The following is a 24,435-nucleotide window of genomic DNA, read 5'->3' on the forward strand; positions in this document are numbered from 1 at the left end:
TGTAAGGTTGATTTTAATGTAGCTTTTTTTTTCAATACAATGAAACATATTTGAAAATATTTACATCCTTTAAAATTTAAAACTTTTAAAATTTAAAACTGTTCAATATGATATATTTCAATGAATAGAATGAAACAAAAGGAAATATTCGAAAATATTAAATAGTTACTTAACACTAGAAAGACTGAAACTTAGTATATACCTATATTTTGCTCAAAAGCAGTCAAAATGACTGCATTGTAAAAGAGTATATAATGTGTAAAGAAATTTGTTTAAAATTAATTTTTAATATTTTTTGTATTATTTACAGTTATATAACAAGTTATTAGAAATATTAACAATAAAAAAATTATATGTTGTACAAAATTCTAAGAAATTGTGTCATTATATACATCATTGTTTTTCTAATTGAAATTGAAAGCAGTCAAAATGACTTCCTTAGGCAATCTAGTGTTAAATCCCTGGTCATTTTTAAACATGAGGCATTTTTTGCTTACGTTTTTCAAAATAATGCTGCTTCGAAGCTACATTGGTTTCAGTATTATGTCCCACACGAAATATGCACAAATTGAAATGAACATAACGAGAACGAACGAATGTAAATTAATTAGAATGCTATGCCAAACACAAAGGAACAGATACAAGTTAAAGTAAATTAAACGAGTACAAATGAATTAAAATTGATTTTAATGCTGTGCAGAGCACAAAATATATTGCAATTTTTTCTAAACAAAGCACTCGCTAGTGACATGACTGTCACTAGCGAGTGCAGACTACTTTGAATGAAATGCTTAACACAAATTAACATATACATATAGTGGTTGGGAGGTGCAGTTGGTTTGTCGTCGGCCTTCTGAGCCCAAGTCTGCAGATTCGATCCCCGGCCCAGACACCGGATTTTCGGGATGCAGAAAATTCTGAGCGGCCATGTCGTATGATTATGTGGCATGTAAAAGATCCCTGGAGTGCCTTATTGGCTTTTGGCATTTTCGGCGAAATTAAAATCCTAGTGCACTTTAGCGTCCAAATAGAGTCCCGGTGCTGCCATCTAGTGTGGCAGAAACTAGACGTCCAAATTGGTGGTCCTGAAAGAGTGGATACCACCTCTGGAGAACGCACTAAGTCTGCTCATCAGCCAGACCGATTGTGCAGCTCATTGGTAAAAAAAAAAAACGTATATATATTGAGATGAATATAGCAAGTGAAAAAGAGGTTAATTTGAATGAATTCCAAACACAGTTCAACATGCACAACAAGCAAGAAAACCGTAGGTTAATTTAAATGTACTGCTGAAGACAAATAAACAATACAAAAGAGAGTAGAGAATTAGCGTTACCAAAAATTATTCAACTGCAATAAAACATTCTCGGATAAACGCATTTACTTTTTAAAAAAGGAATGCGGAAAGAACTATAATTTTTTTCGTAAAAAATGAAGAAGAAAAATTTCTAGTTCATAACATCACTTTAATTGCTAAAGAGACCTTAAGAGAGTGTAAAATCAAATTAAATAGAATTTAATTAATAATTTTTTAAAAGTATTAATTAAATCTTACGTAAAATATTAATTAAGATGGGCTTTTGACAAGTTATACCAAAATCAATTTTATGTCACCTATTAATGTTCCATATGAAAAAAAATGGTTTAATAATTTGTGTTTTTCTTTCTTTTGTGCTGCTGATAGAAAATGAGAGTGTAAGGAGTGCGTTTGGACGAGGTAAGTAAATCATTTGCCTTAATGGTTTTTTTCTTTATAAAGATTACTTATCCGCAATTAGTATTATATGATTGAAAATTAAAGTTTATTATATGAAATAAGACATAAAGGGATGAGGCATGAAACTCCATTACTATACATTTTTCTTTGTTACGCAATATTTTGGTTTGAACTAATTTTTTGAAAAACACTATGAAAGTTCCATAATAGAAAATTATTTGTATTGGTTTAAAGGATTTGCTTAATATGACAACAGATAACCAGACTAATAGATAGTTTTTTCACTGTTGACTGTACAGGAACAAATATAAAAATTTTAAGCACAATCGTGCATAATTTTTAAACAAAAATTTTAATTTTCGAAAAAAATTGCGCTATAAGTCATTTCCCCGCTATATTCCAATCATAAAAGAATGAATTATTTACGTGCAATTTATAATTCATTTTCTTTAATCATTTTTCTTCTTTTGATTTTCAATAAGAAACACAATAAAATAAAATTATCAGGTAAAAATTATTATAAAACGAAGCATGAGTTTCATTTATAATTGAATTTTCTTAATAAGTTACCACTTTTGTTGCAACGAATTCCATGGAAATCAATGTAAAAGTAACATTAGGAAACATTATTGTATTGCCTTCATATTGCGCAATACAATAATGTTTCAAGTAAAGAATATTGAACAAATTGATCGATATATAGTTTCACTGTAGACTACATTTTAATAATTATAAGAAATTTATATGTTATTAATGCATCATAATTTTTCACAAATAACATTCATCGCATAGACATTTAAACCATTGTTATCCAATATACTTCTCGTTGAGTATTTAATTCATTGCGTGCGATTACAGAATTAATTTTCACTTAAAAATCAATATCTCAATCAAATTCATTTGAAAGTAGTAACAATTTGAAAATTATTACTAAATTGTACCATTTAAAATGACTAAGACTAAATTGTATCATTTCAAATATCATTGAACCTTACATAAAATTAGTTTAGAAGAGGTATTACACGGGGAAAAAATTGTGGTAAAATTATCGTACTCTATTGTAATGTCATTTTGGTAATGTCTCATTGGCAATGTCAATAAGAAAAAAAACATAATTCTGGTTAATAACACTAAAATATGCGATGTTTAAACCATTCATTTAGTATTTAAACCATTAATTGTTTCATTCAATGGTTTACCGGAACGTCTGGAATTCAAAATTATAGTTTTATTACCACACATTTAGTAAAAAAATACAAAACTGAAAAATAATTTTAACCGAAAAAAATCGTTTTTATGCTCAAAGGCATCATGATGAAACTACTAATCTTTACCACAGTTGAGAAATCTTATGACACGTTATAAAATTATATTTTATAACTACTTTTTATCAATATCATTACCAAAGTGTTTAGTTGTTTAGTAGTTTTGATCATATTTTGTTTCTCAGTGTTACATTTTTAAAAACAAATTAAAGTAATACGATTTATTTTTAGAGACAAATTTATTTTACTTTAATATAATAATATGTAATTAGTCACAACGCACAAAATTTTATTTATAAAAATTATGTGAGTGAATAAAAATGTCTTATGCTGATGTTAAAAAATGTAGGAAAAGTAATGTTACACATGGCTTTGCATACGTTAAAATTTTGCACCTTACAAATTATGCCTGTAAAACTGTTTGTTATTATAAAAATATTTTGATATATATTATTTTTATTAAAGAATTGTAGGTAAAAATGCACTCAGTTTTATTGAGCAAACGATTCCAAGCAGATTTTAGGAATCGTTTTCTAATTTTCAATTGAAAACGTTTGCCAAATAATAAGTTGAGATACTCTTATAAATTGTAACAGGCTGTACAGCATTAATTTGTAAGTTGCCTAAACTTTTGAGGGTAAGTTTAACACATTTCTTATGAAAATCGTGAGCATAGAATTTAAAAATGAGGAATTTACAAATATGCATTCTCAAGCAAAACGTTAATAAGTTAACACCGAAGTCGAATGATTACTATTTGTATTCTTAGAAAATGTTAGCACCTGAATATAATACATGTTTTAGTAACAAAAATTTAACGACTGAATTAATACTTTTCGCACTTTCATGTATATTCTTTATCAAAATATAATACATTTCTTTAATTATTAAAAACAGTATTAAACTAAATATTCAATTCTATAAAGTATATTTCAAATTAAAGCAGGAGTATATGATGAAAAGGGAATAATTAAAAATTAAATAGTTTTAAAAATTTTCTACTCATTTTTATTATTTATTTTAGAAATATCAGTATACTCAACATAGATAACTCAGAAAAATATAGAATGTTTCAGATTTCATAATTTAGCTTTAACTTCAATCTCATTATTTAGCTATAGAATAATTTTAAACTCGTAATTTAGCTGCAAAATATTTAAAATCTCAAAATTTAGCTGTAAAACAATTAAAATCTCATAATTCAGGTACAGAATAATTCAAAACTCATAATTTAGCTGCAAAATAATTTAAATCACATAATTTAGCAGTCTTTTAAGTATAATTAATTTATGATATAAAAGTGTAAAAAAAGAAATTTCATGTTGAAAAATATTGAATTCTTTCAAAATATGAAATATGTCATTCGTTGATAACATCACAAACGCGAAGGAAAAAAAAAGTACGTTTATGCGCTTGGGAAAAAATCTATCTATTTGCCAAATATATCTTTAGGATTCCATTTCCTGCGAGAAATAGTTGTCTAAAGCAAAGAATCAAGGAATAAAAAATGGTTTCGTTCAAATTTTATGCCTTTTTGAGTCCCAAAAACTCCATTTCGGCATGCAACTAAAACGAATAATTTGTTTCTAAGGATGATTTTTACATTTCTTGTAGCCCCTATAGCGACAAATAAAGCTTTTGATAAAAGCGAAATTCATAGAAGAAGCACTTTTTAGAGTAAAAATTTTATTTCTCTTTCAAGAAATTTCAACATTTATATTTCAAAGTTCAGAATGAAGTTGAAAAAAATTCGAATATTTTAAATCGCTCTTAAAGCTAAATGTTTCATTAATTTGTAAGTTTTGATAGTTAAAATTTTTTTCAAATAATTTTGAAAAGGCTTGCTGTGTTCCTTTTCTATAATAAATGCAATTAGTTTCTAATGACATTTTTTAGCAATTTTTTGTTGCCCCCAGAGAGTCAATAAAAGTTATTGATAAAAAATAAAAAAAGCGCTTTTCAGAATATATGTTCTTCTCATGAAACTTCATGTGCTAGAACTAAAACTTTTTAATTCAGGCTTAAAATGAAAAACTTCGTTCAGATACAATCACATTTATAGGTACATATTTCACTAAACTGCAAATTTTCAAATTCAAACATTTATATTCTAGTAATATTTAAAAAAAAGCATTTGTTTTTTTACAAATAAATTCTGTAACAAAATCTTCCTACTTATCGCTATAATCTTATAACTATTAATCTTTACTAAAAGATTAAAAAGACCAATTGATATATATATGTATACGTATTTTCATACAGAAATTTTTTAATTATTTATTTTACAATTTATTTTTTTCTGTCTGGCTTTGTTAAGAAATAACAAAAGACAAAAATTTAATGAAAATTTAAAGATTCTGGCAAAATTGTATCAGAAAAAAATAAATATAAAGATTATGGATTTATCAAAAAGTTCCTGAAATTTCGATATAATTTTGATCTGTTCTCGACAGCTCTTTTTTATTATCCTTAACTTAGAATATTTGGCTTAAGTCGCCACGTTTTGTTGGTAAATAATACCGAAATCATTAAATGTTGGGGGAATTAATTATTCCACTTGAAGCGAAAAGTATTCATGTAACTTTAAACATTAATAATTGATAAAAACGCAAAAATACTCAAAATAAACAATTAATTACAATATGTGAGAAAACAAGTTGACATATTTATTGTCTTTCTCTTTATAAGATTTTTAAATAATCTCAAAATAGTTCAAAAATAAAAAAATAATAAAAAATATCTATTTAATCAATTTTACCTATTTAACTTTGTAAAGTATAAACCGATGAGCATGGTTGATTAAATTAGTCATTACTTACAACGTTTAAGTGGAAAAACAAAAGACGAAGCAAACGAGTGGTTATCATTATGCCACGTTACATTTTCTTTATTAGAGTATTTAAATATCAGAGTATTTAAAAAGATTTAGTTTTTCATCATTAAATATGGAAATATGTAACTAAATATTTTATTTGATCATATTTAGAACATTTAGTAAAATCATTTAACTTTCCTTCATTTAATATGGTAATTTGTAACTAAATAATATTAATTAAACATTTTAATGAATTTAATTTATTTCGCCAGATTTAGAGCAATAAGTTAGAGCATTTAGTAAAAGTATCTATCTTTCCTTCATTAAATATGGTTATTTATAACTAAATAGCATTATTGAATAATTTAATGAATTTATTTTATTTAACCACATTTAGAATATTTAGTGAAAGTATTTAGCTTTCCTCCATAAACACAGTAATTTATAAGTAAATAACATTAATTAAATTATTTAATGAATTAAATTTATTTGAATATACACAGCTTGACAATCGCTAAGGAACAACTCATTTATGCAAAGTAGCGTTATCGACAACCCACCGATAATCATAAAATCAAGTTCAGAGGGCGTGGTAAAGCATTATTATCTGTTATCTGTATAAAAACCAGTGTATACAAGATCTTCATTCAATCGAATACTTACGCTGTTAGGTGTTTAACAAACAGCGCCGTAGGTTGTTGAACTTATTTCTGTGAAATTCAAGGCGGTGCTGCAATAATTAAGTGAAAAATATCAGTAAGTTATCATTTGTATACTTACAATCGTGGACGAACAGTTGGATAAATCTAAGCCGATTAAAGTGTCACCGTTGTGGCTATATTGATGGAAGTGTCAAAAATTGTCATTACGCAATTAAAAAATGCCGCTTAAGCTGGAAATGCTAGTGGCAAAAAGGAATAGAAATGTCACTCCTAGTAAGACGGCTGCAGACCTTGCAACCACTATCGGTACACAGGTTTCTACCAAAATAAACTTAAGGCGATTAAATCAAATTGGTTTGTATGAATGGAAGCCTGTTCGATGCATCTCACTTCATGTCTTTTTAGAGGAGCAGAAAGTCCATAGTTTCTATTTAAGAACGACAACAATGCGTGGCCTCACAAGAGCCTTAGGAATTGGACACACTAGAAAGTGAAGATATTGTCCGTATGCATTGTCCTGCGTACTCCCCAGACCTGAATCCTATAGTGCCTTCCTGGGATAACCTTGGCAGGCGTGTTTTACAAAGAACCCACCCTGAACTACGTAAAAGTTTATAATTGCCTTGAAAGAGGTATAGGACAATATTCCCGAAGGACACCCCGATGCTTTAGTGGTTAGCATAAGGAACAGATTCAAAACATGCATTAGTGTCCTAGTTTATCATACATCTTGCTGAGATACCTATGCATATGTATTTCCTTCTGGTAAAAAGACTTTTTCTGGGATGTTTGGAAATTGTCTGAAGAGTATATTTTTTATATTTAATTTTCTTATTTTTCGATGTGACAATATTTGTACTATTTTGCATTTTAATAAATGCCCGTTATCTCCAGTAAATATGTATTTAGTTTCATTTCTATAATCAATGTCTATTATTATCTATTTGGAAAAATGTTACTGTTCATCTGCAATTGTCAAGCAGTGTAATATTTAAGTTACTAACTAAAGCGATAATTGATTAAAGGGTTCATATTATGAACGTGTAACTAAAGCTATTATTTAAACAAAAGTACAATGTAAGCAATGACTGATTGTTTTCGTAACTCTCTTTTATTTACTTCTCGAAAAAAAATTGTAATTAGATAAAAAAGGAAGGTTGTTATTTGACAGAAAAAGAAAAAGCATAATAAATCAAATTGCCTTGTGCATTTACCATCTTAGTCTTCATTACAAACTAAAAACCATTAGCTCTAGTCATTAATTTGGAAAATAAAAAGTTACCATTTAGAAAAATCCCTAGCAAAAATTATTCAATGTATCCAAACCAATAAATATAAGGTATTGTTTAACTCCGATAATTATTTAGATAAGCTTCATTATGTTCTCCAAGTTACAACACTTTGCGTAAAGAAACAGTTATGTTAAAAACGTTAAGTGAACATTCGGAAACATTTAACTACAGTTGCGTTTCTTTCTTTGAATATAGTAATAAAAATAACAAAATTACATTAATTAATTTAAATACCACTCATTGAATCTAATGACATAATTTAATTATGGTCATTACATTAATAATAACCATATTAATGTTCAAGACGTAAAGCGGAAAGAATGGGCTAATTCCTCCACAGCAAAAGTGCGCCTATGAATGAAAATCTCTTACAAAACCACATAAAAAGGAGGAAAGATTTTTAAAGAAACTAATCTGTTTTCACATTTTCTCTTCTTTGTTGAGGTAAACTGTTCCACTTTGGTAAGGAACTGGGAAGAAAATTGCGCTAAGAGATCTAAAAGGGTGTAAAAATGGCTCGCCGCAGTCATTAATCGAAAAGAATGGAAAGAATTCAATTAAAGAGGATTCATTGTACAACAGCAGAAAAATCATCAACCCTCTCCTCATTGTTCAGATCAGTTTATTTTTAGATCCTTTCTGATCAATACGGTGCTTAGCCGATGGAACGAGCTCCGAACTTTTTAATGTCCCTGATGCTTTTTTGAATCAGGATGAAAAGATTAAACTTCCTTAAAGTTAGCTTTGTTGATAAAAGTTTTGGCAAAAGAAAAGTGGACAAAGAAAATTACGTCTTATATTTACAATGGAATTTGCTTAGAGTAATTTTCTTGTGGGAATTTTTGTTTCATAAAATTTGTATTCTAACACAAATGTTCTTCTGCTAGAAGGAAAATCGTTTTCCTAATTACATTTGACTCTCGAACGTACTTTTCTGAACACTACTACTTTAAAAAAATGGCTGCCAGAGAAATGAACGCAGTCGTAACTATTAAAAAGTAATTTGACATTGCTATTAAACGTTTGGGCCAACTGTGCAAGTAAGCTGAATTAAGACAAACAGCATAAAAAGAGGACAAATAATGTCATCTTAGTTTCAGTTCTATAGTAAAGAACTTTCTTCAATGTTGAAAAATAAGACAAAAAAAGAAAACACAATGATGAGGAAGAATATTACGAACAATTAAAAACAATAAAAAAAGTAGGGGAAATAAGATTATAGATCGCTGTTGCTAGACCCCCGTTCATCCTTGTTCTATAGCCTACATCTCTCTCTTTCACAAATAATTAAAATTTGTATTTTTAAAAACGAAATTTACTTGGATTCCATCAGACACAAATCAATCAATTATCTTCTGATTAACTTAATTAGGGAAAAACGTTTTCATGACTTTTCTTGTCCTAAAGCACTCGTCCCCCCCCCCCTTTTAAAAAACAAACAAACTTGAATTTATAATTAAATTGCATAAAGTTTAAAAAATTCACTTTGAAAGTATCAGGTAAAAAACGAAAATATCTTCTAATATTTGATTTGGTGAACAAATGTTCATGAATTTTGCTTCGTATGATGAGTAACAATAAGCAAGAAATAGTTTTTTAAAGAGAACTTTGGCTAGATAGTTTTCCGATGTAGGCTTATGCTTGCATTTCTATTGAAAACACCATGCACAGAATAAAAAAAATGTGAATTTTACTTTTTATTATACTTTGTGATAATTTTTACCCATCATGAAAAACCGTTTTTGTGACGCGTAGTTTATAATTTAATACTTGATCATGATTTATCCAAAAATTGATGTTAGTGAGATTTTAATGTGAAGCAAATACACGCCGTACCGGGCACAGGATAATTGAGATAGGTGGACGGAAAAATCAATTTACGCGTACTTTGTCAATCACCGACCATCCGAATAGTGAGAACGTTTTCGTCTCACTTTTCGGCTAAAAGTCCCTAGCAAGTCATCTTCATGCAGAGCTCGATTAATTGCTTAAAAAAATTAAACGATGAAATTTTTTCTTTCATAAAAACGACTTGCGATTATAATTATTTATTGAAACGCCAAATTTACCATTGGCACATGTTGCTATGAAGAGGCATGCAAAGAAATCAACGCTACAACAACTACCATAAATTAAAATACGGTTATTTGTGCAAAAATTAAACATTACACAATCCTGCCTGCCAGGAAAGATTTACCATGACAACGCCCTTTGCTCTCGGTTGTTTTCATGCCCCATTTCCTGGTCGATTCAAAGACGTCAGCTGTTTTCCAACAGCCTTGCAGTTTTGGCATAGCTTCTTCAGGTTTATACAAATATCATAAATTAGTTCAAGCAAATGAGTTCTCTCATTTACGAATTACCTTAACTAAGCATCCTTTTAAGAAAGCTAACAAAGTTCAAATAACTTTACCGGTTTTTTTAAGATTTACGGTGAAAGCCTATGGTGAAGCGATATCTCGAAACAAAAGGATACTTGAAGTCTTTAATGCGTCGCTCCAATCCAGCCAAAAATTGTTTTTCAATCGACTCACTAACTAACTCTGTATAACCTTTTGAACGAACCCTGAATAAATCCTTTTTGACATTTATAGAATGCTCATGTATAGTTAGTTTATGAATACCGTTAATCAAATAATGTTTTTTTTTATACACAGGAGTGGGGTTCTACATAGGAGAGCCCTGCGAAAGCACGTGCAACAGCATTCTCTTCCACGTCTACTGCAACAAAACGAGCGGACGGTGTGAGTGCCACGAACACTATCCAGTCAATATTGAGAACAAAATATGCGTCAGAGGTAAGACCAAATGTTTCAACAATACTTTATAAGTTCAGATGGAATTATACAATGTTATGTTGCGTGTCTCGTTTATTTTTAGCCCTAAAATCTTATGATAGAATCAAACAACAACAATGTCATTCCTTTAATTTTGTCCCCATGAAGCAAGCGTGCTCGTAGCTGGAAAGTTACAAAGGAAATATTTAGGCAGAATGCAACAACAACGATTTTAATTAGAAATAGGACTACATTGTCTCACATTGGCTGTTCAATTTTATCTTGATGGAGAAGGTATCTATGGTGTAGACTTGTCGGCACATTCTTTTCACTTGAGTCTCATTGAAAACTAATATATATCCTTGGAAAGATTCGTTGCTTTCCATTTCTGCTTAAATATTTCCTCACACAAACAAGAAAACATTTATCACTGCAGTAAAAGAAAAGAGGAAGAGCATCCCTCAACAGTTTTACATTTTGTTGCTCATAAACAGCATTTTCAAGATTAGCAAGTGGACACACAAGGAGTCTCCGGTTCTTCGAGGGCAGGAGGATCCTTGCAGTCTGCTCTAAATGTCATGCTCAGCAGGCCTCTGCAAAACACATCCTGGACTATTTGGGTCTTTCCTGGAAGACTTATAGGTTTCTCCGCTTCTGGTGCTCTGTTTTCTGAGAGACAACGGGCTAATGGATCTTGTCTGACTTCGTCAGACAGTTGGAGGATGAGCCACAACAACATCTTGTTGCTATGAAAATGCTCCGCCGCTTAGAATATTTCAATGACATTTTATGCACATTCGCCTTTTTGGCATGAATTGAATAATTGTTTGTGGTTGCTATTATACTTTCTTTGTATATCTAGTTATACATTCATGCGATGCTTACTTAGTACAGAAATTACCTTTTTCCAAATCCTTCAAATACCTATTCAACAAAATGTTTAAATTAAATCGCATTGAACGTGCAACTATACAACTCATAGATTTTATTTAAATGTCAATTTCTTCTTTTTCCTTAAGTTTTGATAACCATTATTATTTAGATGGCCTCTGAACATCAAACTTTCTTTATGTATAAAGATAGGTTGGTAATCTTTGTGCTGGAATAAAAACTCGGAAAATAGTATAAAGAAATCAAAGAAAGGTATACAACTGCTACGCATATCACTAAATGTATTTATTTGGGCTATAAATATAATAGCTGTATGGTACCTACTTCTGATGATGAAATATTGTAACAAAGGAAGTTTCAATGGTCTATATACAAAGTTAAAACGTGAAATAAGCGTTTTTAAAAGAAAGAGCTATACAATTCCAAAACAAATACTGCTATTAAAAAAAAAAACAATATAATGCAGCTTTAAATCTCAAAATGATTATTCAAACATAGTTATTGTTAAAAGCAAGAAATGACTTACGACTAAAAGGTGACTGCTTATTTCCCAAAAGAGTTAATATTCATAAGGAAAAAAAGAGAGGATTTAAAAAAAAAAAACTGTTTCTTTTTTTCAAAACCATGAGTGGAAAAGTAGCCAGGATTAAAAAGAGTTTCGATTTTCATGAAATGTGGCAGAAATATAATTAAATTCAGTGCCTAGACTAATTGTATTGTTTTTATCATTGTTAGGTATTGTTTTTATTAAAAATACACGAAAAATAACTGTAAAAAACTTTGTGTATTTTAAATCTGTTGTGAGGATAATTTGTTTAGACTATATTATTTAAATCTATACTATTTAAATATGAACTATCTGAATCTGAATTATGCTATTTAAATCAGAACTTATAACCAATTTTTTGATTATTAAAAGAGAAGAGCTTTTCTAATTAACAAAAAATTAGTTATACGTTCAGATTTAAATTTTAGTTATGTGAATGATTAGGACATAGCTTTTATTTACAAAGCATTCTCCATGTATGAAAGTAATTTTAAATGCACATATTTCGTAATTGATTATTCTGTTTTCGCAGAAAGTAAGAGAATTTTACTCCTAGCTCGCGATAACCTCATAGCTGACGTTAAATATCCTCAGTGTTAGGTGGATCACGGATTAGAATCCCCTTGCCTTTGGTAACCGTGAATGGACGATTTTCGTGTTTTTCCCTTCTACGTAACACAAATACGAGTTAGTTCGTCAAACATTCTGCAAAAAAAGGCTAGTTTGTTTCAATGTTCCATCCAGGAGTTTTCCAAAACCTACGAAATTGAACATTGATAACACCGAGAAAATATTTTTTTGCTGCATTTATACAAACACTTTATCTTGTGGGAGTTTCTAATCAGAAATTTGATTTGCTCTTAAAAATGCAGTTTTTTTAAAATGTCATTATTATTCTATTCCTTTGGGCCGGGATAGCCTGGTCGGTATGGCGCTGGACCCATGTCCGAGAGTTCGTGGGTTTGAACCCCGCCTGTCGAAGACTCCCCGGTGTAGTAAAGTGACTGATGTACGTTAAATCTGTCGAGTCGAAAAAGTCCTCCCATAACAAATCAATACCTCTGGGGGTACTGGATTGGAGATCGATCGTTCTCTGATTCAGGTCAAAATTATGAACTGAGGATGAATGAATGGATGTAAGAATGGGTCCACCCTATAAACGGGTGTGACGTATGGTGTAGCAGAAGTCGATTTCTTGGCGCCACTGGAAAAGAAGAGCAATCGCAACCCCTCTGCCTAAACAGGCATGCCTCAACAACATTCTATTTTTTGTCGAAATGTACAAGTTCGAAACCGCCAATGATACGACAAACTTCTAGGGGAGTGACTACGAACTTCAAGGGTGCTTCCCTGTTATGAACTGTTCAGAAACCCACGAAAAAAAACAGTTTATTATAGGGAAGCATCATTAGTGACTCATAATGGTATATCCATGCATGGATTCCTAGGCAATTTTAATTCTGGTGATGTGCACTAACACCACTAGAAGTTTGCCGCAACATTTAGGCAACCCTATATTATTTATAACTGTTTTAACTTGTATATTTCGGTAAAAAATACACTGAAATTGTCATATTAGAAAATTGCTCTAATATGACAATTCCCTAAATCTTTACTTGGGAGATATATTGATGGCAGATTTGAAATCTGCGATGAGAAAGTATTTAAGATCTGTTTATAAATCTCATGCTCATAAATCTCATGAAGTGTAATCGTAAACCCGAGAATGGGTTGGCTGTTTAAAGCTGTGCATAAAATTGAAATGAAAAAAATAAATAAAATGAAGTAAGTGACAGATTGAGAATTAAGTTTTGGTCACACAGTTACAAAAATACTAAAATAAAATTATCTTTGTATTATGTATTATGCAATTGTATCTTGTAATTGTTATGCAATTATGTATTATGTAATTGTTTACCTGTATAATGTATTATGAAAGCTGGACTCGTAGCCAGACGTGGACTAAACGGTTAAGGGTTTTGCAAACCTAGGCAAGTGTCCACGTCTGGAAGAAAAGAAAAGAAAGTTACAAAAATACTTTTTGTAGTAAAAATATTACCTTAAATTTGTCCTAAAGGGATCATTTGGAGCACTTAAAGCTCGTAATTTAGGATATTAATAAGATTATCAAAGATAATAAAATTATTAGGATTTAATAAGATTATCAAAGAGTACTTTAAACTAAGGCTGACGTAGTGCAAGATGAAATATCACAGGTCAGAAATACCAGAATATGTTAATAAAATTTACCGTGTTTCAGGCATCATAAAAAGCTCGGCAAAATTTACCACATTGGTTATGATTTTGATAAAATTATCAACAAAATAGTTTTATAATATATGATAAAATTTGGTCAATGTGGTAAAATTTGGTAATTTCATCATGATACTTTGAGTATGGCGTATAATTCACTTATTCGGTTAATTTTACTTTCCAGTTTTTTTTAACTAAATGTGTGGTAATGAAAACTATAATTTTGAAACCAGAATTTCCAATAAACCATTACCATATGAATGAAAAATTACCAAATGAATTGTTTAAATATCGTATATATAAGTTTTTATTAGCAAACTTATGTTGTTTTTTTTAAATTTTCTTTTAACAGAAATATTTTACCATACAGTAAGGCAATTTTACTTAATTTTGTTTTCTCCGTGCCTTCAAGAATATTGGGTTCAAATTATAACATATTTCAATACTCCTATACATATTTCAATAGAAACTTCATTTTATTATTTTCACATTTCTTATGAATTTTTTACGTAAAGCCTTGTTCATTTTATTCACTTTTTATAATTTCAAAATAGCCAGATAGGAAATCAAAAGCATGCTTCTAATAAGTTTTAAGTATGTTAATTTAATTTTTGAAAATCGAATCGAATCGAACGTTTCTTATAAAAATGAATTAAATGGCAATTTTAATTAATGTCTTGAAAATATTTTCTTTAACTTTCAGTTTGTAATACTCATTCTCCAGGGAATGTAAGAAAAACACCTCAAAGAAATAAATATGTAAAATACATTTCTCAAAGATATTAAAATGAGATAAATGTCAAGAATAATAAAAAATATTTGCTAAATTACGTTTTTTTTCTTCTTTATAATAAAAAGTTTAATCTCATAGATACTGATCGAATTAAACTTGCTATTTTAAATTATTTTCTTGCTGCTTATGCTATTTGACTTTTGAAAATTCATTTTAAATTTGACATATTTATTAAAATTTCTTGGAAAATAAAAATAACTTTTTGCATTAAGCACGGTATTTTAATTTAAAAACTGATTAAGAATTAAAAAAAAAAATAAATATTAATTATTTTAAGGTAGTGTAGTGTGATTCAATCAAAACATTTTGTTTTTACAGGATGTATAGGGAAATAATTCTGAAAAGGTATAAATACGAAACACAGTTAGACGTCTGGTTGCTTTAAAAGCAACATTATGCTTGGTTTGCGATAATGCTTTTGATTTATATTGAGATCACGCTATAGATATTACTGGGGAACATATTTTTTTTTTTTGCATCTATACAAATACTTGATAGTGCGAATTTAAAATCTGAAATTGGTTTTGTTCCTAAAGTTACAGATTTTTCTTTTAAAAATAACATTTCTTAGTCAATCTTTCGTTGAAATCTACAACTTTTAAAGCATTGTACTTAACTTGGGTAGCATACAATTTGCGGCAAGCTTTTAGGGGAGTTAGGACACGTTTTTAAAAAAAATTGCCCAGAAATATCATTCTGCGCGTCTAGGAACCTTCCCTATTAAGAAACACATGAGGAATCAGGTCATAATTGGGAAAGCTCCCCAAGCGGCATATGACGACAATTCCAGGTTTGATTTTCTGCGCAATTTATTAAAATTTTAATCCTGATGATCCACCTTAACTTCCCTAAGAGATCGTAGCAATATTTGTGCGACCCCCTGTTATATATAATGTTTTTAAACTTGCACATTTCGATAAACATAGGCTGAACATGTCAATTAAAAAAACTGTTGCTTGGAGAGAGACATCGATTGCAAATTTAAAACCAGTAAATATCCAAGATCCATTAACAAAATCTCATGAAATAGAAAAAAATATTATTGTTCCTCAGTGCTCCTCAGTTCCTCCTTGCATTATTGTACGAAACCTTAATTTTTAATTAACGAACATAGAATGTGTACTAGGGAGCCTCGTTCTACATTACAGATATAATTTTTTCGAAACAAATCAACTTTATCTTGATGGTAAAGCTGTACGAATCGCAAATCACAAATTCGCAACGAATTGCAAATTCGATACAGATGCCTCGCTTTTTGTTTACTTGGCCAGTGATGATAGCCGAGTAATTAAGGGCCCACCACGCGTAGGTGGCTGCACTTAGGATTCTTCCACTTTTCCTACTCAACAAATCAACCATAAAAATAACAGAAACTCGGATTTGACGGCTAATTTTAATCACAAGTTTTTCGGCAAAATTGTCATTTGATTGAAACTACGCTAGAGTTAGCCGAGAAAGTTAAAACAGCCTATAAATGCCATCTCCATAACATCACAGCAATACTTAAAAGACCGGCTTCTGTAATCAGCTTTAATACCGGCTCTACTTACACCAAAAGGTGATGAAAGATCATTTTAGCACAATATTCTTAGGAAGTTCCAAAATGATTAACGTTTAATACACTCTTTCATTGATTCTTAGGATAGGTAGTGTAGGAGTAAAGACTTTTCCGTTGAATCATGCAACGCAATCCTTCGCTTCAAAGTTCTGCTGTGGAATGTTATTGCGTCAAAGAGAATTGGGAAAAGGCCTCATAAAATGATGTAGACGCGTAGAAAATTTATGTCCATGTTGTAAGTCTATTAAATTTTGTATAAACGAAGAGTGCTGTTTAGTCTATAAACATAAAGAAAATTTATGTATTTATGTAAAATCACTCTTGAAGAAATGCACATATAATGAAAATAAGTGTATATAAGGTACAATGTTCAAAATCTAATAATCGGATTTTTACCGACTAGGTGCCGATCACAATAGTTTAAAGGAGTAACCTAAAATATGCTAATTTATTATAGGTAACTGCTAATTAGGGTACTGAATCAGATACAAAAACGCATTTTCTCTGAATAAATATGGGCCTTCTTAGATTTTTGACTGTGAAATTATGGGGTAAGTTTCTAATAGTTGCAAAATAATATATTCTAGATATAAGTTTAGAATTCGAATATTTTATCTGTATTAAAATATAATGTAAAGTAAAGTTGAAGACCCTAAATAGGGACGGTTAGAATATTTTAATATAGAGAGAAAATTCGTGATTCAGTTACAAAACACCACCAGAAAAAAAACCCAGCGTCTTTTTAAAATTAATTTATTTATTTCTCACTTCTTATATATTTAAAACTAATGAGAAAATAACGTATTCAAAGTAATTTTCACTTCCTCTTAAAAAACACACAGCATAGCTGTAGGCTCCTGTGGTATAGCGTTCGCCTCTCAATGTTCGAATCCCTGCAGTGGCTGGTTGGTTGGAATTTTGCTTCTGACTCGCATCGACTATAGCGGTGGCGTAAAATATCCTCAGTGGTAGATATATCATGGGTTAAAATCTCTAGCCATCGGATCAATCCTTGGTAGTTTGGTAGTTTTCCTCTCCATGTAACACAAATGCGGGTTAGTTCCAACAAAAAGTCTTCCGCATCATAATGCTTGATCCAAAAGTTCTCTTGTCTTTTGGGTTGAGTTAAAATTTGCCTTGACAGTTGCTAACTGAGAATTATGTCGGCGATTTAACACCGATTATAAAATAAAATGAAATAAAATAAAATAAGAATAAGAGTGGTGCTTATTGAACATTTTTAGAGGTCTTCTTATTATTACAAACTGCATTTCATAATTAAATTAAAAAAATCGACTATAACACGATGTATATTCCTATTACCCATATTTTGACTGATGAAAGCGTGCACTGACCCACCGTTTTAGCTGCTGACATCCAGCAATTTTGTGATGCGGGGCCAATGGATTTGTGCTTGCTGGGATTTTATAAAAATAAAAGGAACGGTCTCTAAATTTCAAATTTATTTATTTATTATTTTTTTTTTGGTTTAAAATTATTTCGTAAATAGGAAAATGATAGGGGATTTATTTACTTATTATTTGTCATTAAATTCACATTTCTTTTATAAAAGTCGTTAACTTGGTTTCGTGATCATAAAATCGTGATTTTTTTAATATTTTTTTTCTAATTAAATTAATTTCTCAAATATTACAGCGAGCTTGTTCCGTTGTGGTGTGTGACGGGACCTAGACCAGACAGTTTTTTAAAACATGTTAGCAATAAGTTGAAATTTGAACTAATTCTAATCGTTAAGATTAAAAGAAAATATTTTATAGCCAGAGTGTATTAAAAGAATATTTAATACCGTCATTGTATATACAAACTTTACTCCAAAAAACCAGTGGCTGGGTGGCGCAGTTGGTTTGTCGTCAGCCTTCTGAGCCCAAGTCTGCGGGTTCGATCCCCGGCCCAGACACCGGATTTTCGGGATGCAGAAAATCCTCAGCGGCATGTAAAAGATCCCTGGAGTGCCTTATTGGCTCTTGGCATTTCCGGCAGAATTAAAAAATTCCAAGTGCACTTAAGCATCCAAATAGAGTCTCGGTGCTGCCATCTAGTGTAGCAGAAACTAGAGGTCCAAATTAACATGGCCAACGGTATCTCACCCATTGTGGTCGTCCTGAAAGAGTGGACACCACTTTTGGTGAACGCAATAGGTCTGCTCATCGGGGAGACTGATTGTGCAGCTCATTGGAAATAAATAAATAAAAAAAAACTGCAAAAAACCATCATGATTATTGAATAACACCTTGTGTACTTTTTAATCAGTCGTAATAAGTATACTACTATTCTCATTAATTTTATAAAACAGCTTTAAAATATATAAATCGTTCAATAATAAGCATTTTTAAAACCCATTATTAAAGTTCATAATAAATGAAAAGGAAAAACACAATAGGAGTAGCAAACTAATGTTTCAGAGTAAAAAGAAAACAAACAGAGACATTATCATAATCTGAAAAATTGAACGTAACGAGCATATTTTAACAAAGTAGAACTCACTCATTTGGGGGGACAGGAAAGCAACGTCGTTTCGGTGCATTTGATATTTTTATCAAGATTTTATTTTTAATCAATAATGTATTTACCCTCGTTAGCAACAACCTTTCAATGCCAGATAAAAAAATGAATAGAAATGGACCGAAAAAAATGATTTGGTTAGTAAGACTAACGGATATTTAATGGGCCGAAACGACATTGCTTTCCCGTCCTCCTAATATTAAAAATTGTCTCGGGGTGTAGTTAGATATCTTGATCGAGTTAAGCTTGCATATAATGTTTTTTTTTCTTTTGATTTTTTTAAAAGTTGTTTATTTAAGAGTTTGTGTATTTGTGTATTATTTGAAATGAATTTTTAGAACTCACGTCATATTTTCTGTTAGTTGTGACAATATAGCGCGATCAATCAATGCATCAAAATTTGTTATATTATTGAATGAATCTATATTATTCTCATAATTAAATTTCAGTTTTATCGTACATTAAAATACAATTGATTTCGTTGCAACCCCGTCTTCTGCAGTACATCCTGATGATGATTCTAGAGCTTTTGATAATTTTGATACCCTGATGATTTTGATGATTTTTTTGTAAGTTGCAAAATATTTCTATATGAAATATTATTTTGTGACTTAATAAGTATTTGTTTTAATTATAGTTTTTAACTTGGACCAACTCATATATATTAAGGGTTGTGATTACAGAATACCCAGTATTTTAAGTGTAAGGTCCACTGTTGCCATATTTTCTCAGTTACCTATACCAGTATATTCGAAATACTGATATTTGCAAACTGATAAAAACTTTAAAGTGATAAAAACATTTAAAACAACATCTTATGTGAATGCTTTTATTTTATTTATGTTTTTTATAGTTGTGCACATTTTATTGAGAGAAGGTCTTACACATTTATGATGAAACACCAATAAAATGTCAAATATTTTATCGCCAAGCAATAAAGAGTTGCTTGATTGCTTACCTCCACCAAATAACATACAAAACCTGCCGGAAAAAAAAATTCCGCTTCATCCACATAGGATATGACTTCCAGTAGCGTGACTTCCGGAATAGGAAGTTCTGGAAAGTAATTTCCGGATTTTACTTCTAGAATGTTCTCCGTGTTCTTTCAATAGCTCTCGTATTTTTTAGATTTTTATCAATTCTCATAGATATAGCATACCTCATTTTTGCAATCCATGGCAATTAGGAACAATTTAATGTAGTGTGAAATTTTAGCCTGAAGAAAATGTCTTTTTGAACGAGAAGCATAAAATGTAAAGTTAGAACTTTTTAAGTTATCTTTGCAACATAATTTTTAATTTTATAGAAATTTAATGCTATTCTCAAAATATCTGTTTTTTTTATTTTGTCGTTTTCTTTAGAAAGAATCCCCACGCAGGAGAAAAGTATAGTTAAAACTATCAGAATATGGTAAAATTTACAGTGCTTCTTTTCTCTATAAAAACATCAAAAAGTTTGGTAATTTTAACCGAAGCATGCTTTTGGTAAAGTTAACGATTAAATGTAGTTTTATAGTATTTGATAAAATTTGGTAAATGTGTTAAAAATTTGGTAATTTTATCGAGTCACCTAGGAGCATCGTATAAGAACCATTTATTTGGTAAAATTTTATCCATTTTATTAAATGTGTGGTAACAAGAGCTTTAATTTTGAAAATCAGTATTCCCAGTAAACCATTATTTTATGAACGGAAAAATTATCAAATAAATGGCTTAATAACGTATGTTATGGTTTTATTAATCAGAATTAAAGTTTTTTTTTACCGAAAATGTCATTACCATACAGTATGGTAAGTTTATCAGAATTTTTTTCTCCGTGTATAATTATTTAGAACAAAAATTTGCAAGAGAAAAAATTCGATCTGAGAAGAAAATTAATTTCAAGTGTTTTCATCGTTGCATTTTTAAAAAAAAAATATTTTTGAAACACATAATTAAACAGGAAAGAAGCATTTTTATTCAACTCTTAAGTGATAAATTTTTTCTCGTGGATTTGGCGATATCGACGCTTATTCAACAGAATTTAAATAGAAAAATAACTTTTAATCACTGAACATACACTGATAATAACACTGACAGACGAGTCTCCATTTAAATATGCAGGACCTGAGACAAATTGGACACTTAAGGAGGAGCTCTTGGCTTTATACGACTCGAGCAAACTTAAGTGTTTTTTAAGCTGAGTTAAATATAATATTTTCAAATTTCAAGATGGCCACTATTGAATCCAAAACGGTCGCCGGAGGAGATGATAACAAAGATTAAAAGATAATTATCACCTAACTTCTGCAAAAAGTTAGATAATTATGTCAAGTTTGTCTACACAAACGCTCCATTTGATATTATTATGGTAACTATGATTATTATAATCAAGTGGCTGTAGACGATGCATACAGAGTGCAATAGCCATCAAAACGTCGAATGTCATAAGCCTGCTGTCATAAAATTACGCTGGCAATAAATGTTAGATCATAGCCTCAACTATAATTTTAACTGTTGGAGGATATAGTTAAGATTCTGGCTTGGCAACGAAAATAGCAATCTAGGTCTTGTATAGCTTGAACTTTAATGATATAGTGATTGAATGCTAAATTTCTCAAACGAGATATAATATGACGACGCTAACTGTGCATTGTTTAACGCCTCTCTAATTCGTTAGGATCTTGTTAAAGAAATTTCTTTGATTTAATGAGCATTTTATTATCACTGATTTTCATCAATATTGGAATTGAATAATAGCCCTTTACTTTATATAACTTACGCAAAAAATGAAGATGAAAATGAATTGGTTGTCAAACTAGTCTTGTGAATTTTGAATACAAGGTGTACTGTAATGGCTTCCTTTAATATATATGTTTGGAATTATCATTAAATATGAAGTAAAAATATGCATATTAGGGATCGCAAATTAATATTTAAGCAGGGAAAAAACGCTACGGAAATTTATCAATGAAATTGTAATCGAAAAAAATTTAAGCATGTTTGATTGCCAGAACAAATAAAAATAAGTTGATGTTATTAGAAATTCTTCCAATTTTCATCCAGCAACCAAATTGGTTTTAAGACTGTTTTACCCCATTTTCCTCCCTAGTTACTTGACATAATATTTTTATTGTTTAAATATAAATTTAGTAACCCTAATATGTAGATTTTATAGAATTCATTTTTGACGGGGCTTTTTGTTTAATTTTTAATTTTTTCAGGATTTAAAAATATACATTAAAGAGGATTGGTTTGGAATGCCTGTATAAAAATCAAGAAAAAAAATTATGTAAAAATATTTCTTTAAAGTTATTAAAATCTAATTTCTCAAAAATATAAAACTACTCATTTAAGTTCCTTATTAGAGAGTTTTTGTATAAATTACAGATGAAATAAAAAGTAACACAGTTAACAGCATTAATACACAACGCATTAAATTTTTACAATTCAATCATTGTGCACTATAATTATTCTAGTTAACGGATTGACAGAATTCTTTCAGTATTTGATGAGTACATTTATTGTTGCTAAATGTTTCAATTAAGTTTTCAATTATATAGTTATTGAAGTGGAAATTTAAAAAAAAGGCCTTATCGTAAGTATGAATTTTTTTTATGAACTAGACATTAGTTAGTTTAACGTTAAAATCCATATAAAATAAATATTTATATATATTAAAGAAAAAAAATTGTAACTGCTTAGAAATATCGTATTATTCTTTAACGATGTGGAAGTGTAGCGCAAATCTATATCTGTTTTTAAAAGTACTAATAAATTTTCGACTTGGGATTTGTCCAAACAGAAACAAAAAAAAGAATCATTTTATGGAATCAAAGTTAAGCTGAGATGGAAAAAAGAGAAACAATTTAAGAGCCCAAACTTGAAACCTCCTTCGCTAAGAGAAAAGTCGTTAAGGTCTAACGACAGTTGATGAGTTGGTTTTTGAAAAAAAGTTTATTTACTTTGTGCGTAAATTTACTACCCTCTTTAAAACGTGAGTTCAATTCGTCGAAAAAGTCGGAAGAGTTTACAGTGGAGTAAATTTTGTTAGCTTGACCTTTATTTTGTTTAGCGTTAAACATTTGGTTTTAAGAGTTCCAAAACTTTTTCTATTTTGTTTCAGAAAAGTAAAGTGCCATTGAAAAAAATTGGGTCAATAGTTACTTTAAAAGGTACTTTTCTTTTAAGCTCTTTATTCTCCAAACACTGCAGTGCTACAGTGAAAGAAAATATTAATCTGAGGGACAAAATTTTTTTATTATTTGAAATATGTAAAGAGCATTAGGAAAATGATAATAAAAATGCAGTTTCACATATTTGAATAAAAACAGTAAGATAACTAAGATAAACATTATACAAAGTAAAATATTATCTATAACGAAAAGTTTTGAAAGTTCCGTAATGTAAAAAGAGAGTTTCTCTAAATTGAGCAAAAATGTGTCAAAATAGCACCAAAACAAATATAATTGAATATAAAATCCCCATGTAATCATTATTGAACATATCTTAACAATCGTGTATTTATTATTGAGCATTATTGAGTATTTCACTTTATTTAATAATGGCTACACGGGCTTTTTAAATTCGATTATATTTGTTTCGGCGCTATTTTGACACATTTTTGTTTAATTTTTACAGTGTGGTAAAATCTTAAATAAAAAACATTTATTTGTAGAGAATGGATAAAATGAAAGCCGACCATAAAAGCATAAGCGGCCTGCTGGAGTATATTTCCAATTTTTCTGTGTTCTAAATTTTGTATTTTCCAAGCAGCTTTTATTTTATCCACTCAGTATATGTTGGAATCTGCCAAATACGGAAACATAAAAAATACCATCAAAACTATAAAAAACTGCTTCAAGTAAAAACGTTTCCTTGATTTTTGCATAATTATTTTACTAATTTATTTATTTTCAGTTTGTTCGTCTCAATTAAATATTTCAGTACCTTAAGGAATATAACGGACAGATTTAGAAGAATATGAAGGACGCTGATGACATAGTAAACAAAGCACTTAAAAAGATATTAAGTAGTCTAAATCACTTTTGTTTTTATATTTTTGAATAAAACAAATTGTTGTATGCAGAAAATAAAAGCATCGGGTCGGCTCCCCGACACGGAGCTTTTGGAGCCCACTGCAAACTCTGACGACGCCGTTCGAAAACTAATCGAAAAATTTAAACAGTTTTCATCATAAGGGTGGAGATATTCTTTCCTTCTCTTTTTGTTATAAATCAACAACATTGTGTAGAATTAAAATACTTTGAAAAAAAAAATTTCATTTTAATATAAATTATTTTCCAATGCTGCTCCAACCATATTTTTCGTCGCTTTTTCGTCATAACAAAAATTTATATAATA

The 24,435-nt window shown here is 29.8% G+C and overlaps 1 protein-coding gene across 1 annotated transcript in view; it reads left to right on the forward strand.

Moving 5' to 3' along the window:
- The window catches only part of LOC139425233 (uncharacterized), a 185,371-nt gene extending 171,620 nt beyond the window's left edge, over window positions 1-13,751 (forward strand). The window contains exon 3 of the mRNA XM_071179177.1: window positions 10,409-13,751. Coding sequence (XP_071035278.1) covers window positions 10,409-10,581 — 173 coding nt within the window. The 3' untranslated portion in view covers window positions 10,582-13,751. The remainder of the gene's footprint in view (window positions 1-10,408) is intronic.
- Window positions 13,752-24,435: the final 10,684 nt, after the last annotated feature.

This window comes from Parasteatoda tepidariorum, chromosome 1, assembly GCF_043381705.1.
Source record: "Parasteatoda tepidariorum isolate YZ-2023 chromosome 1, CAS_Ptep_4.0, whole genome shotgun sequence".
Taxonomy (NCBI): Eukaryota; Metazoa; Arthropoda; class Arachnida; order Araneae; family Theridiidae; genus Parasteatoda; species Parasteatoda tepidariorum.